Source organism: Aotus nancymaae, unplaced genomic scaffold, assembly GCF_030222135.1.
Source record: "Aotus nancymaae isolate 86718 unplaced genomic scaffold, 86718_ANA_hifiasm-v0.15.2.pri h1tg000076l, whole genome shotgun sequence".
In the NCBI taxonomy this organism is placed as follows: domain Eukaryota; kingdom Metazoa; phylum Chordata; class Mammalia; order Primates; family Aotidae; genus Aotus; species Aotus nancymaae.
The window spans coordinates 22,918,395-22,935,028 of record NW_026988491.1 but is presented as its reverse complement, the minus strand read 5'-3'; the positions used below and the strand labels follow the sequence as shown (position 1 = coordinate 22,935,028).

Genomic DNA, 16,634 nt, shown 5'->3' with positions numbered 1-16,634 from the left:
AACCTCCGCCTCCTGGGTTCAAGGGATTCTCTGCCTCAGCCTCCTGAGTAGCTGGGATTACAGGCACCTGCTAGCACGCCCGGCTTGTTTTTGTATTTTTAATAGAGATGCGGTTTCACCACCTTGTCCAGGCTGGTCTTGAACTCCTGACCTCGCGATCCACCCACCTTGGCCTCCCAAAGTGCTGGCATTACAGGCGTGAGCCACTGTGCCCACCCGATACTGGCATTCTTATTCCTAGAGCAGCCGCCTCCCCTGTGGAGGGCTCAGGATGTCTGGCCCTGTCTCTGTGTGCCCAGCCCTTCTCCAAGGACCTTTACTGGTGCCCACACAGCAGCTGGCTCTGTCCCTGACCCCGTGTTCTAGATCACAGCACATGGGCAAGGCTACCCATGTCGGGTTCCTGAGCATAGGCGGTGGGATCTGAAGCTAGGCATCTGGAGCCCCTGCTGGGGCAGTTGGGGAGAAAAGGGCCCCTGACCAGAGTCAGAAAACCTGGACTCCAAATCTAGCCCTGGGAGTCCTGGCGAGCTCCATGGGGTGGGCCAGCTGTCCGGGGACACATCTTCACAGGTCCCCGCATCCCGTCCCCGGAAGGCCCACGAGCGCTGCGCCGGGCCTGAGATGCCCACACCCACGTCTCAGTGCAGGATGCCACTGAAGTCCACCCAGGCCCGGAGGGGCCGCCGGCCGGCAACACCCCCATATGTCCTCCGCCCTACGCCACCTGCCAGTCCCTGCCTGTCTTCACCTGGCTTTGCAGGGCCTCCGTCTCCACCAGGCCACAGCTCCAGGGCAAGCCCACAGCAGCCCAAGTCTATGCCCGTCACTCAGAGATGCTGGTTTCTCTCTACCCCAAGGAGGTGGCCTCAGAGCCCCCCCCAGAGGGGACTCCGAATCTCAGCCACGGGGGACCCTCCCTCCTTGCACTCTCTCCAGCCTGCGTGAGGTCCTTCACCCCAAGCTGCCTGGACTGGCACTGGGCTACTGGTTAGGCCCCCAGCAGCCCCCATGTCTGCCCCAGGGAGGGGTCTCCCCACCCACTCCGGTCACAAGGTGGGGCCCAGCCTGGATTTAATGCCTGCCCTACACGCCCACCCTTGACCTTTGGCTGGTGTTGACACTGGGACACACTGGGCCTTGGGGAGGTCCTGGCTGTGAGGTTCCCAGGTCTCACGCTGATCCCTGAGCCTGGCCGGTCACCAGCCACCTTGGTAAAGGCCACTCTCCCCCCATGGCCAGGCACAGCACATGCACAGCAGACTTCCCTACCAGCGGACAGACATCCACCAGATGCTGGGACAGCCCCTCCCAGGGGTCCCTTTCCCCTCCTGCCATGCCACCCTATAGCGGGTGCCCTTTCCAAGTGCTGACTCAGCAAGGCTGAGCACGGCACAGCTTGTCAGCAGCTTGACTTCTGCGGGGGGACACTGCCAGCTGACAACAGGAGCTCACCTGCACATGCTCGGAGCACATGGGGGCGGGGACTGTGGCCTATGAGTCTAGGCACGAGTGTCTTGAACTGGGCAGACCCAGAGACAAGGAGCCGGGTCCCGCTGGCAGCCTAGGCCGGACCACACGTAGACAACGGAATGGCACCCAGGGGACCTCGCTGTCCTGCAGACAGCCCCACTGCTGTCCTTTCCCTCCCCCCGAAGCAACACCAAAGAACCACAGTCTCAGGCCAGAGACCCCCCCACGCAGGCAAGTAAGGCAGGGCACCGGCCTCTCCCTGACCAGCCCCCAGGAACTGGAGACCGCACCCCAGCCAGTCCCCAAGCGCACAAGCTCACAGCACCCACCACGAGAGCAGCTGTCTGATGGCCGGTGGTCTGACCCGAGGCTGTGTCGAGGCCTGGGGGCCTTCAGGGAAGGGGCCGTGTCAGGGAAGAGGCACCCTCAGTGACGCCGTGCTCGGCACCTGGAGGGGTCCCGGGGCCGCGGGTGCTTACCGTCCACACAGGCGGGCCGGGCTCTCGTGGTGCCAGCGATCTGCCCCTTTCTGCACGCACAGCGGGCGGTCTGCCGAGCAATCGTCCTCCGAGGCTGGCTGCTGTCCCGGTCCAGGGTCACAATCTCACAGGTGCCAGCAGCCAGCTGACCTGCAGAGAGGAGCAGAAGCCACTGAGCGGCCACACATTACAGACACCCCCACAGCCAGAGCCCACCCAGAGCCCACCCACAGAGGGGCCCTCAGTGGCCAGGCCACAGGGCAGGGGGACTGTGTCACTCAGAGCAAGCTTCCAAAAGCGCCTCGAAGGCTGCCAGCAAGGAGCGCTCGGTGGAAGCCAGAGCTGGGTCAAGTCGGCGACCTCCACTCTGCACACAGGCTGGCGTTCAGGTGGCGCTGCCTTGGCAAACAGGAAATTACCCGCAGCCCCATCTCTGTCACTCCCGGAAATGAAAGGCTCGGATCATGAGGAGGAACTGGTTTCCCTGCACACAATCGGGCGTCTGCAGGAGGGAAGCCGGGCTGCATGTGGCACACTGCTTGGTCTCCGTCCCCAAACACCAGCACACTGGCCCTAGGACATGGCACGCTGGGGTTGGAAAACACGTCAGACCCCCTCTCAGCCCTGTCAAAGGCTGTGTGGAACCAGGAACTGCCGTCCCTGCCTGGGTACAGAGGCAGGAGCAGGCGGGCACCATGGTGTGCATTGATGCCAGAGGGTTCAGGGTTTCCTCTGCCCTCCCATAGCCCGGCGCATGCCCACACACACATGTGCACACACCACACCCCTGGAGTGAGCCACAGGCCTGCAGGTGTACATGGTGGCAGCAGGTGTGAGCACACCAAGGCCAGGCGGCCCAGGCTCACCAGCCACACCCGAGGACATGCTCTCCCGGATGCAGGTGCCCATGCAGACACAGACACACACAAGCATCATGGATGTGCTGTGCAGACACCCACCACCCACGGGTGCCTGTGGACAGGTTCCCACAGGGGCACCCTGCATCCCCCATCTCCCTCGTCATACCACCCCTGCTCTCCACATTACAGACACCCCACACGGCAGGAGGGAGGTGGGAAGGACCCTGGGGGCAGAGTCAGGCTTTGGGACCACCTGTGATACAGAGAGGAGACATGTTTCTTCCGAAGGTACCAACATGAATAATTTCCCTGGCTTTCTTCACCCCCACGCCCCTTAAATCCCAGGGAGAAGGCCGTCTCTCCAAGGGGCCGGCAGCCCAGGCATCTCCGGAGAGGGAAGGTGAGCCACCAGGAGGTTCTACCCTGCAAATAAACCCGTGGAATTTAAGACGCCACCCTGTTGATATAACGCGGCACGGCCACCACCAATCACAGCCAGACATTAACACTGCCAAATAAAAATAGCAAAGATGAAAACCAGCCACCCCAGGGCAGGCAGAGGTTGTCCCTCAGCCACTGCTGCCCAAACCCGCCCTGCACGGTGAGTGCCAGGCGCCTGCCATCCAGCTCCATGTGGGCACCTGCGCCCTAGAGCCGCCTGGATGTCCACTCACTGGCTGACTCACTCTTTCACCCCGAGCAGGTAATGAGTGGCTGCTGGAAGCCTGCCTCTGTGCAGGGCCCTGGGGCCATGGTGGTGAGAAGAGAGTGTGCTGTCCTCCCCAGGGACCGCTTCCACCTGGGGGAGACGGCAGCAGCATCACAGCGATGCCTGGACTCAGGGCTTCCAGCCTGTGGGCATCAGCAGAGTCCTGGGACTGCCTGGGGTCTCAGGACAACAGGATGGCAGGGAGGTGACTCCCAGGAAGGCAGTGACGGGTGCATGAGGGATGAGGGGGAGTCGTGCCACCCTTGCAGAGGAACCTGCAGGCCATGCCCCGGCGCTCCCCAGCAGCCATTTCTTCAGCCTGGGTGCCCCTCCTTTTCCGTCCTGTCTCCTGTGTTAACCTTAGACACCCCCTCCTCCAGCACCTGCCTTGTCACCCATCACCTCTGGATCCCCAAGCCCAGTCCAGACGTCACATGTGCTGGCAGGGTGCAGCTCGAAGGAACTTGGAGGGGCCGCCCAGCTCTGTCACCCCAAGACCCAACACAGCTCAGGCCTGAAACAGGGCCACCCCTACACCTCTGCCCTGCACCCACTGGGAGGCTTCCGAGAGGAGGCGCCAGGGCTGAGCAGGAGCTTCGTGCGTATCATAGCACCACAGCGAGCCGCACCCCAGGCAGACCGAACGACACACACTCTTCTCCCATGGTGTTGGAGGCCGTCATCTGACACCCAGATGGCAGCCAGGACGCGGTCTCTGAGCCTTTCTGGACCGTGGCGACCCTCAGTGTCCTCGGGCTCGTAGCCAGGTCAGTCCAGCCTCTGCCTCCACTGCCACACAGCCGCCTCCCTGCGTCTCTTCCCTTCCTTTAAGGACACCAATCCTACTGACCAGAGCCACCCTAGAGCTCTCATCCTAACTTTGCTACATCTGGAAAGACTCTATTTCTGAATGAGGCCAGATTCACAGGCACGGGGGTTAGCGCCTGAACAGGATTCAACCCGTAATAGACAGAAAACCAAACTTTGTCTGAAAATCTATGGCTGTCCCACTTGGAATGAGTCCGAACGCCCCATCTGTGGGGTGTCTGCCCCACACTGCGGTGTCCGTGGAGGCCAGGTGTCCCTCATTTGTGAATTCATGGCCAGCTTACTGGACGGCCAAGATTGAGCCAGAGCCCCCAGCCCAGTTCTCCTGGGCTGTCCTCATCGGCTTCCCATGGCTGCCCCGCTTCCATCCTTCCACGGCTTCCAGCCCTGATTATTTCACTTCCTCAATTCCTTTTTCAAATCTGTTTTCTGCAGATGGTGACCCTGGAACCCCCTCCTCCTCCACATTTGAGCTGGGCCTGCACTCAGGCGGGTAGAGGGGGGCTCCCAGAAGAAGGAGGGGATGGACACCCCCGGCCACGCCCGCCTCGGGCCCTGGGGACGCCACTGAGCTGTCCTTGGATTTGAGCATCAGCACCCTGAGACGTAGGTCAGTGCTGGCACGCGGTGGGAGGTGTCCGGGAAAGGCTCCAAGGGGAAGGCTGGAGTCCCAGAAGCACAGGGCCACGTGAAGGGCCAGGAAAAGGGGCGGGGAGGTCGACAGGCCCAAAATCAAGGCCGGAGAAAACCGAGGCTCTCTGGAATCAGCGGATGTCCTGATACACTGGTGGCAGCATGTTCACACCCCAGGGCGGGCGTTTCCAGCAGGTCACACGGCTCACCAGGGGATCAGATACCAGATGGGTGTGGCACTCAGTGTCCTCTGCCGCTGCTGTGAGCTGCATCTGCTCAGCATGTCAGCCTGGGCTCAGGAAGAGCATGCAGGGTCGTCGAGGGCATCCGCTATCCTGCATCTGAGTCCAAAAGCCCGGCTCAGAAGGGCCCCCAGGCCACGTAGGCAGCATTCAACGAGATGAACTGACAGTTGGGTCCTCAGCCCGCCGTCTGCACCCAGAGCTACAGGCAGGCGGGCACACCGCACACCACCCCTCCTTTCCCGTGGGACGTGCAATGCCCAGGAGCCAGCCACGCAGACCCTCTGCCACTATAGCCTGGGCCACCATCAGACCCCTGACACCAGTCTCGGGGAAGGTGGGTAGGGAGCCCAGACCCAGGGCTGGGGTGCGGGACTGAGTAGAGGCCCTGCCCTGCAGAAACCTGCAGCTAAGCTCCCCAGCAGCGATGGCAATGAAGAGGAGAGGGCAGGCACGCCTGGCACCCAGCACAGCTGTCTCCCGCCCGCTGGCCCTGCCCAGCCAGGCTCCCCTCACTGCACCCGCCACAGCCCTGCAGGCAGCACCAGCATCATGCTGCAATTTCAGAGGAGGAGACTGAGGCACACAATGGCCTGGGACCTGCCCACGGGGATGGAGTGGTGTGGGTGGGGCGGGGGGATGGGGAGGGGCATGACCATGCAGACCACACTCCACACACAGAGTCACACACAGGGCAATGTACACACCCCCACACACACACTGTCAGGCGTTCGGGGAGGGGTCCAGGTTGACCTGGTCTCCAGGCTGCAGGGACGGGGTCCTCAGGGTTCTGGCTCCGAGTGCCGGGCGATGCTCGGCCACCACTCAATGTTGACTGCCCCCTGCTCACGAGCTCCAAAATCACCTCATGCTTAGAAACGGGGGTTCAGAAGGGAGGACGGGCCCACCAGGAGTCAGGAGCTGGGGAGGCCTTGCCAGGGCTGCCTGTCGGGTGGGAGCCCCGAGGCGCTCTGCTGTCTGGAGGTGCAGGGTAGACCAGCGTCCCTGGCCGCCACGTTGCACCTGCCCAGCTTCTGGATGAAGGCCATCTGGGAGGTTCCGGGGTCCCCCAGGGCTCCTGGCAAGGCTGGGACCATGGCAAGGCCTTCCCACGGGGCTCAGTACCTTCAGCACAGCACAGGCGCCTCCACCAGGCGCCTCCCCTCAGCGTGCCGCTGGCCCACCCACGGTGCCGGCCTCCACCAGGTGCCTCCCCTCAGCGTGCCGCTGGCCCACCCACGGTGCCGGCCTCCACCAGGTGCCTCCCCTCAGCGTGCTGCTGGCCCACCCACGGTGCCGGCCTCCACCAGGTGCCTCCCCTCAGCGTGCTGCTGGCCCACCCACGGTGCCAGCCTTTTCTCGGAGACAGGGGGTGGTGTTTCTTTCTCTTCTCTTCTCTTTTTGTTTTTAAATAAGGAGTTTGCATTGCTTTGAAAACCAGAAGGAAAAACACTCAAAAATAAAACGAATGACCACAATTCCTTCTCCAGTGCCAGCTCCCATAAAGCCCAGGCAGAGGGCGTGGGAGTCTCTGCAGGGAGGACATGGGACCTCCACCCTTGGCCTTGCAGGTCCCCGGTCACCTTTCCGATGCGCTGGCCTGTACCAGGGCCTTGCAGAGGGTTCACAGCAAGCGAGGCTGTGTGCACATGCGTGTGCGAGGGATGGCGTGCGGAGGCGGAGGGGCAGCCACCAGCAGAATGGAAAGGAACAGAGCTGTCTTTGGGTGAATTTTCTTAGAGAGAAAGGCAGTGACGTCACCGCGTGACAAAAATCCGAAGTTGGAGAGACAGATTTTAAAAAACAAAGAATCCACCACTCCAGCCCGCAGACACAGTCCGACTCCACCTTCAGCAGGGTGTGTATGGGTTGATCACGTGAAACCTTTCCATAACCGGTGTTTGTCACCCATCATTTCACAGAAACCCCCTTCCGTGGAAAGAATGTGGCCACCTGGTATTCTGAGGCAGCAGAGAACCACCAGAGACCATGGGCCACTCTTCCCACTGCCCCTCAGGGTGCCACGGTGCCACCACAGCCTCAGCTTCAGACAGATGCTGTCCCATAGGGCAGACCCCCACCCACACCCCCAACTGGGGAGCCTGGGCAGACCACTTCTCAGCTGGTCTTGGCCTCTGATTTAGGGAGGCAGCCTAGCCCCATACCATACGGAGAAGACCCCTGAAGACCCCTGAAGGTAGAGCTGGGTGTGAGCCGGCACTGGCTGTGAGCCATGTGGCTGGGGAGCCTGCACACTTAGGAGCCCCCGCCCACCCTCTGCAAGAAATTGCCCCGGGGAAATGCCTCTCATAACCCACGGCCTGGCCCTGCTCTGCCCTGTCCACGCAGCTGGCTGCGTCTGAGCCAAGAAGGGAGACCATGTCCGGGGGGATCCCCACCTTAGAAGCACACCCCACTTCACAGCCGGGGTAAACCAGCCTTAGTTGCCGAGAGAGCCCCCTGGGCTTTGTGCTGGGCATGTAGGCTGGAGGGGCTCCCGTGGCCCATTCACACCCCTCATCAGCATGTGGGGGTGGTGGGTGCCAGCGTGACCCTATGCCCACTCAGACGCCAGCTCTGAGCTCCCACACAGCGTGGAGCCCTCCAGCACAGACGCATGGGAGACCTGCCTGGGAGCCCTGCTCTGGCCAGATGGAGCCCCCACTGTCCCACGACAGGGACCGAGGAGTGGTCTGGTGGCCTCCGGGAGCCTCAGGCCTGCAGAGCCCAAGAGCCTGGCACCAGCCCCCACTTGCTGCCCTGGCACAGTGAAGCCTGGGCACTGGGCTGGAGTGGGTTCAGGAGCCATAGCAAGCCCTCCACAACCCACCCAGGCTGGCACCATCATCACCTGGTTCCTATGAGCTTTACAGAAACAGCTTACAGAGCTGACGTCACAAGGCTGGGGGGTCAAGACTTGGGACTTGTGGATGAGGGGAAGAACACTGCAGAGAGTATCTGTGCAGCAAAACTCCCAGAGCCCTGCCCAGCCCCTGGGAACTGCCGGCTCTCGAGGACCCTGGCAGGCGATGGCAGGAAGGACGTTGTGGTTGAGGATAGGCGGGTACAGGTCCACGTCCAGACGCTCGGTTTTCATGAGTGAGCCAAGTTCTGACAGGGGAGGCGGCTGGACCCAGGGAAGGCCACTGGCAGTTACAACGCAAGCCCCTGAAGTCCCCGCAGAGCCCTCAAGGGCAGGGGCCAGCCAGTCTGGGCAGGCCACAGGAAGGTCCACGGAGAACGTCTCAGAGACAAGCAGTGCCCCTCCTCCCAGGTGCTGGGTGGGGGCTGGCAGGGCAGTGGGAGCACCAGTAAGTGGCTTCAGGTGGGCACCGACCAGGACCAGGCTCCAGGAGGCGTGACAAAAGGAGTTTCTCAGGGACCGGGGCCAGGGCCTCCCTGGCAGGACAGAGGACCTCTGGGCGTGTGGAGCTCAGCCTGGGCCCTCCAGAGCACTTCCTGCCACCCGTGGGGCGCAAACAAGCAAACCGTGTAATCCTGCCCAGCAGTGACACAGACCTGGGGGGACGTGTGATGTGACAGATGACAGAGGAAGACCCAAAATGACTTTGACAGGCACAGAACAAGAGGGTGGCATTTACCAATCACAAACACCAGCACTGTGCTGGGTCAGACCAGAAACGAGGGCATGGGGCAGCCGGAGGGGACCAACAGTGCCACTGGGAAGGTGGGGCTGGGGGCAGGTCCCCAACAGGGTTAGAAAAGGAGGCACCACAGGGCTGCCCGGAGCTCCCATGCGAGTGTTCACGGACCAGCTGTGTCCAAGTGGTGGGTGGGGCAATGGGGTGTCCTCAGCCTGTCCTGCCCACCCGCACAGGCACCACCTCTGAGCTGGGGCATCACCTCTGAGCGGAGCCAGTGACTCGGAAAGGCTGCTCACCTGCAGACACCTCCCCATCCACCCTCCCAGAAGCTCCCAGCCAGGGCCCCTGCCGCTGGCCAGGCACATCATCTGGCAACCCTGGCTTTGCTCACTGGGCCCCTCTGCCCACAGCGTGGGACAGGGGCCAGGAGGGTCCAGAGCCCCGGCCTCAGCCTCCCCAGGCCCCGGGCCCGTCCCGCCCGTCCCGCCCAGCTGGACGGCCTCTGCTCTACACTCAGGCTGTCCTCCCTGGGCACAGCTGCCCCGTCCTGTCACCACTGGAAGAGGATGCCAGACTCCTGCTCAGCCAGGGCACCAGCCTGCTCCCACACTAGCTCCACCCCAAGCTGCAGGCCAAGTTGCAGGCCTCAGGCCCAGCCGTCTCCAGGCTCCACTCGGGTGCCCTGGGGGCACCTGGGGTTCACAGCAAGCAGGGCCCCGCCATGAGTGGGGTCACCATCGAGGCCAGAAGCGTGATTTCCAGGGAGCCTCTCCCCACAACGGAAGACCTCACCTCCAGGTCGGAGCGACTGACACAGGTAGCTCTGCCCCGGCTCATAAATGAGATGACCTCAGATCACGGCGACACCAGTACCAGGATTAAACATACAGAAAACGCGCTCTTTAAGACCTGATGGAGTATCACAGCCTTAGCATTTAAGTCACAGTCAGATCGTTTGTCATTTCCCAGTATCAACCCTCCATCACAGTCTGACTTCAACAGAAACAATCACGTGTGCAGAGAGCACGAAGCCTGGCTCCCCCACGCAGCAGCCAGGGGCTGCCCCGCCTGCTGTCGCTCACACAGCCGTGAATATAGCGCTGGCATTGCTCACAAAGCCAAAGAGCTCAGGAAGACCGCAGCTCAAGTGGCCAGGCCAGCTGACGGCACCCCCTCTAGGCATGTCCCCACCGCCCAGCCCCTCCCAGGGCCCTTCTGGAATCTTCAGCTGGCTCCCACCACTGCTAAGAGAACCTGCCTGCAGCCTGGCCTGTCCAGCTACTGCCTTTGGACCTGCACACGTGAGCAGGACCCACAGGAAGTGGGTGTGTGGCTGGGAGGGAGGAGGGAGGTGCCCGGGGCCCGCAGTTCCTTCCAAGCTCCGCCTGGGCCAAGCGTGCCAAGAGACACCTGTGAAATCTGACAGAAGCTGGTAGAGAAGACAATTATACAAATAAAAAAGCGGCAATGGCTGCCATTACGACAATGACCACGGCTGCCCAGTGCCCTAGGACCCCAGCCAGAGCGTCTGCGGTTCAGGTCCCCGCACTGGCTCCTCACCTGCACTGAATCAGAAACGCCCGCCGTCACCCCAGAAACCCCTTCCTTCTCCCCCAGGTCCCCAAGCTGTACGCAGAGAGGCCTCGGAATGTGCCCTGCATACACGGAAGGGGCCAGGCCAGCAGTGGGCATGGGTGCAATGCCCAGGAAAGCAGGGATGTGGGTGGGACACTGACCCCCTTAACTGGTATGAAGGACTTAAAATAGAAATGCAGGGACTGCTCATGAGCCACTGAAATGCGCTGGGCAGTGACGCCTGGGAAGACAGACACCCCCCAGGGAGAAGGAGCTGCTTCTGGAAGGTTCTGGGCCCCCTGGGTAGGGACTGGGAGACAGCTGCAGAGGTGTCCAGGAAGGCAGAGCGGCTGGAGGTCAGCCTGTGAGTGTCCTGAAGAAGGCTGGAAGGGAGACCCCAGCTCCTCCCCAGCCCTCACCAGCCTCAGGGGCCCCCTGCCCTCAGCCCCTGGCCTCTGCTTCCCACAGCTGAGCCCTCCACCAGCAAAGCCTGCCCCCTGTGCTGCCGAGCACAGGTCCGCCTTTCAGGCCTGGACCGGCTGGCTTGGGACAGGCTGGCCCTGCTCCTGGCCCTGCACAGTGCTAAGTGGGTGCAGCTCTGTTCGTACACATCAGGCCACACCGAGAACAAGGCCGGCCGTGCTCTGCACATCTCTGTCCCTGGGCCCCAGGCCCCAGGCCCGGAACTGCCTGGGCAGGGATGGTGGAGGAGGGCTGCTGCCTGTGCACTTCTCTACCAGGGCAGAGAATCCCCCAACCTCAGAAAAATGCCTCCCTAGGACCCCACTTTGGGCGAGACTTGCTTTCCTCTGTGATGTGGATACACAAACCACAGTGTGAGGCAAGCTCCTCCCAGATGCCCCGGGCCAGCTCCTTCCTGTCCCCAAGCCCAGCACGGAGTGCACTTCATGAACGGCTGGAAACGGCAGAAGAAGGAAGGATTGTGTGACTGCACGAAAGAGTGAATGAGTCAGAAAGTAAATGAATGAATGAGTGAGTGAATGAATGACTGGGTGAGTGAATGAATGATGGGTGAGTGAGTGAATGAATGATGGGGTGAGTGAATGAATGACTGGGTGATTGGGTGACTAAGGGAGTGACTAAGGGAGTGACTCAGTGAGTGAGTGACTGAATGAGTGAGTGAGTCATGACTAGGTGAGTGTGTCAATGAGTGAGTGGGTAAATAGGTGAATGAGTGACTGAATAAATAGTGAGTGAATGACTGAGTGAATAAGTGAATGACTGAATGAGTGAATAAGTAAATGACAGAATAAGTGAGTGAATGAGTGAATAAGTGTGTGAGTGAATAAGTGAATGAGTAAAGGAGTGAAGGAGTGAATTAAGTGAGTGAGTGAGCGAATGAATGAGTATGTGAATGAATGAGTGAGTGAGTGAATGAGTGAGTGAGAAGGAGCAGAAACTCCTCTGGCTGTGGCTTCCGCCTGCTGAGTCTGTGCATTGGGCGGCTGAGGGCAGTGGGGGCAGCGGACCCTCTCCAGGCCCTGCACCCCCAGGCCCTCTGTGTGACAAGCTGCCCCCAGGAAAGAGTAGGGCCTTGCTCAGGCCCTAGGCACCGCTTGTCACCCACGATTGTCAGAAATAAGTACAGGGACACAGACATCCCTGAGAAATCAAATCAGCGCTGTGAATGCACATTCAATTTCTCAGTATTTCACCATTTCCATGTTCTGGCGTCCTCTCCTATCCTCATCTTCACCTTAACAAAAGATGACTTAATATGTAACTTTCCACGAGTCACTGAAACAAATGTACTCACATGGTCACGACAACAGAAGCCCCAGGACCCACCACCACCCCCAGCCACCCCAACCAATCCCTCCCTAGAGAAGCCTCCCTTCTTGGCTCCGTTAGGAGGAATCTGCACCAAGAAAGATGCAGAGAGAGGGAAAAGAGAGAGATACAGAGCAAAACAGGGAGGGGGGAGGGAGAGAGAGAGAGAGAGAGGGAGAGGGAGAGGGAGAGGGAGAGGGAGGTGGGGAGACAGAAGGTCCCCTGCACACGGGTGGTGAGTCCCCCTGAAGATCATCTGTCCTGTTTCAAGAACATTCACAAACACACCCAGGCCTGCCGCTAGGCCCCTAGGGCGGGAGCACAGTCCCCTCTCTCCAGCATTCAGGAATGTCTGTGCAACGCCCACCTGCCCAGGCTCCCAGGACACAGCCGTGCTGGACGCCCTCTCTGCCACGGTGGGCAGATATATTCCTGCCCTTCTCATCCCTTCACTGGTTCATTCCCCCAAAGGCAGTGGGGTTCAGGCCGGATCTGGAGTCTGCAAGGAGGCCCAGACTCCTCCTTGCTGCCCAGTGAGGAAGGCCTGGCTCTCAGGGGTGCTGGGAGCCCCTGGGAATTGTCTCCATGGGGCCTGGCCCCACCCTCACTCATCCTTACCAAACCCCTGCCCCGCGGGCACCAGGCGCCAGCCCTGGGGACGGCCGTGGGCGCCATTTGCAGCCCTAGGAAGAGCGTGGCAGCAGCTGTCTAGCGGAACTGAGGGTGCTGCAAGCCCATGGAGGTCTCTGGTGCGCTGGGCTACGCCACCAACCAGTGACCTCACCGCAGCCCAGCTTCTGCCAGGGGCTGCAGAGACACTGCCCTGGAGCCTTCAGTTCTCTGCAGGTATGACAAGGTGGCAGCCAGCCTCTGCTGCCCCCCATCAGGATGGGTCAGGGCCCCAGCAGCCAGGTGCCAAGGCACATCTGTGACTGAAAAAACAACCAGGGTCAATGCCCTACCAATGCCCGCCCCACGCAGAGAACGGCCTCCAGAGGCGCCTCTCCAGGGGAACCCTCCAGCACCGGGTGCTCTCAGCCTCTCCAGGGGAACCCTCCAGCACCGGGGTGCCCTCAGCCTCTCCAGGGGAACCCTCCAGCACCGGGTGCTCTCAGCCTCTCCACAGCCCGGAACATTCTGCAAATCCAGTTTCACCCCAGTATCCCCTCAAGGGCAGCAGACACCGAGCTCAGAGATGCAGACCTCAGCCCGGCCAGGGGCTTCAGGGTGGGCCGCAGGGTGTAACTCTGAACCCCACCCCAAAACTTGGCACCAAAGGGGTCGGGGCAAAGCGAGGGCAGTGGCCTGGGCTTCCCACTCTGCAAAATTACTCCACAGGATTAATACCCATCTGTCTCTGGACTGGGTCAGAAAAGCCTCGGCCCACACCGGGCAGGCCCGTGGTAGGAGGGAGGCGGGCAGAGCCGTGGTAGGCGGGAGGTGGGCAGGGCCGTGGTAGGTGAGAGGCGGGCAGGGCCGTGGCGGTAAGGGTTGAGGACAGTGGACAGAAGCCTCACATGTGGGGGGCTCCCCAGGCCACAGGAAACACCAGCACCCCAGCCGCTCCCGGAGCCCCGGTGGGAGATGAGCCTGAGGAGGACAGTGTCTGGCCTCGGCCCTGCAGAATGTGGTTCCGTGTTCTCAGGCGACGTGGAGTGACAGCATGATGAAGGGAACGCAGGATTGCAGCCCCTGCACTGAGCCGTGTGACTGGCCGGACCCCCGCAACCTGCACTGCCTGTAAGGTGGGCACACATGTCTGTATTTTACAGGGGCTGGGGCTCGGGGGTCCCATCACCCGTTCATGCCAGGAACTAAGAAGCTGGATTTAAACGGGCTGCATTCCAGCCACCCCCAGGCCCCCTGCTGTCCTTCCCACACTGCCGCGCAGACCCCCCACATTCTTCCATGTCTCTAGCAAATGTCAGGAAACTCGAGGGCGTCATGTTTTCCCTAAGCCCTCTCAACGTGCGATCCAGCCAAGAGGCTGCAGTCGGGCAAGAGCAAGTCATTACCCGCTCCCAGCGCCTGAGTCTGGCTCATTTGTTCTGCAGCTGACGTGGGCTCGGGAGGCTGGCGTGAAGCCGGGGCCGTGCCTCTGGGTAATGAGGCAGCAGGGGCCTTGTCCGAGAGTTCCCTCTCACTGCATGGCTGGAGACACTCGCAGCAGTCGCGGGAATGCGGCCACCTGGCAGGGAAAATCCAGGCGACCGGCTCAGCACCCTGCTCGGGCCGCACCGGTGCCGGACACCAGGACCTCGGGGAGCCCCTCCCACCAGAGGCCTGTCCACATCAGATCCTGCTGGGCAGGCCAGGGAGGTGCGTATCCAGTGTGGTCCTCGTGGAAGGCATGCGGGCGGGTGGGGCTGCCCACCAGGGACCGTACACCTGGGTGGGTTGCAGCTCCTGGCAGGGGAGCCTGAAGTTGCTCGCTTCAACCTGGCCTGGCCTGGCAGAGGGGCTGGGACCCTGGAGCACGCCAAGGCCCCCGCCTCTCCCAGCAGATGGTGGGTCATCCCAGCCCCGTTCTCCTGACCCTCAGGGGTAGGTAAACTGAAGGACCTGCAGACCTGCCTCCACCCGGCCCAGGAGCTCCGTCCTCGGAAAAGGCAGGGCGGGGAGATGGGCTAGAGCCCCCGTGGAATGTCCCTGCAGGAGACCAGGGACTCCACACTGCATCCCAGAGTGCCGGCCCCTGGCTGCACATGCGCCGAGTTCCCCTGCCCTCAGTGGCCCCGGGCCTCCCAATCAAGAGCCAGCCAGCACGCTGGGCTCCGCAGGTGGCCCTGGGGCACTGAGTATCGGGGTACAGGGGGCAGATTCGGGCTCACTTCGCTTTGTCCTCGGGGGGCCTGGCTGGCTGGTTTCAGGTAGAAACAAAAGGAGCCCCACAGCTGGCACCCGGCTTCCCTCCCCAGTGCCTGGAGCTGGGTTCATGGCACGAGTGACTCAGGCCCGGTGAGCCAGCCCTCAGCCTGTGTGGCTTCGATGCAGCCCTGATGGACGGCAGTGAAGACATGGACGCTGCCATTGCTCTGGAGGCGGCACTTGCTGCACAGAGATGGCCACTATTAGCGCTTCACTGTGTCCACTGGTGCCCTGCCAATTATCCCACGAACCTGAGTCGTCAGGAGCGTGGCCACCTGCCCTGGGCCCGAGCAGGGCTGGGAAGCTGTGGACACAGCAGAGCACACCTGGTCATTGCAGGCCGCTGATGACTCTGCCAAGGGCAACGAAGGCCACGCCCTCCCCAAAGCCAGGGCCGAGGGAACAGTGAAGCGAGGTATCCCCTCTACGTGCCTGGCCACCAGCGCCCCTTAGAATTTCCCCACCCCACCACAAGGCATCCTGTGCTGGTCGGTCAGGGCCGGGAGCAACCTGGGCGAAGAGCAGACATGTCATTCAGTGATCTCTCCTCCAAGCAGAGCCGCCCAGGCCCTTCTGCAGGCAGAGCTCCCTGTTTAGAGAATTTGGAATTCACTGCCTCCCATTCCACCTGCTCCCCCCCCGCCCCCACCCCAGGCAGGTTAGATCCTGCCGGGCCAGGACTGGGTTCTCTGGGCTGGCTCTCTCTCTCTTTTTTGTTTCCAGACGGAGTCTCACTCTGTCACCAGGCTGGAGTGCAGTGGTGTGATCTCGGCTCACTGCAACCTCTGACTCCTGGGTTCAAGCAATTCTCCTGCCTCAGCCACCCCGTTCCCAAAGCCCCACGGTGCCAAGGCTAGGACAAGGAGGGGCCACTGGGGTGTCCCGGCTCCCTCTCTCCTTCCTGAGCTGGAGGATGGGAGGCTGGGGAGAGGGCTCGTGAGCTGAGCGAGCAGGGGAGAGTCTGCCCAGGGCCGGCCCTGAGGCTGGGAAAGCCTAGATGGGGCTGAACCAGAGAACCCCAGCAGGCCCAGCCCACAAGCCAGCACTGCTGAAGCAGAGCCCACCTCAAGGGGAGCCGCTGGGGCCCCAGAGCACCATCTGGTGGGTCCCTTCCACCAGGAGGCCACCAGCCAGGGCCACCCCTTTCCCGGCAGCCTCAAGTGTGCTGCGGCCCTCACCGCCCCTCTCCTCTCCACTTCACTCAGCTCTCAGGGAAACGGTGCCCGGCTCTGCCCGCCTGCACTCCCAGCCCCCACCCACAGCCCCCGGCCACCATCGCCTAATTAACTTGATGCCTTCCACCTCACAGGAGGCCAGCCACATGTAAGGACTGGCAAACACACCGACGTGTCTGATACTTCCCAGAACTGTGGGTGGCCGCGGAGATGTTTGCAGCAGTGGCTATTTGTCTTAGGGACAAACACCCCGCTAAGAGGCCTAAAACGCTCCCGGGAACAGTCACGCGCGTCTCTGGCTCCAGGGGGACACAGGGCACGGCAGCTCCACTTCTCCACACTCGTCCAGCTCGACAGCACATGTGGGAGCACACCAAGTCCACCATTCCCTCTCCT

At 61.7% G+C, this 16,634-nt stretch overlaps 1 protein-coding gene across 2 annotated transcripts in view; it reads right to left on the bottom strand.

Moving 5' to 3' along the window:
• Nucleotides 1-16,634, bottom strand: part of TAFA5 (TAFA chemokine like family member 5) — a 216,844-nt gene that overhangs the window by 66,846 nt on the left and 133,364 nt on the right. For both annotated transcript variants that reach the window (XM_021668667.2, XM_064368242.1), the window contains exon 2: nucleotides 1,953-2,102. In XM_021668667.2, coding sequence (XP_021524342.1) covers nucleotides 1,953-2,102 — 150 coding nt within the window. The remainder of the gene's footprint in view (nucleotides 1-1,952; nucleotides 2,103-16,634) is intronic.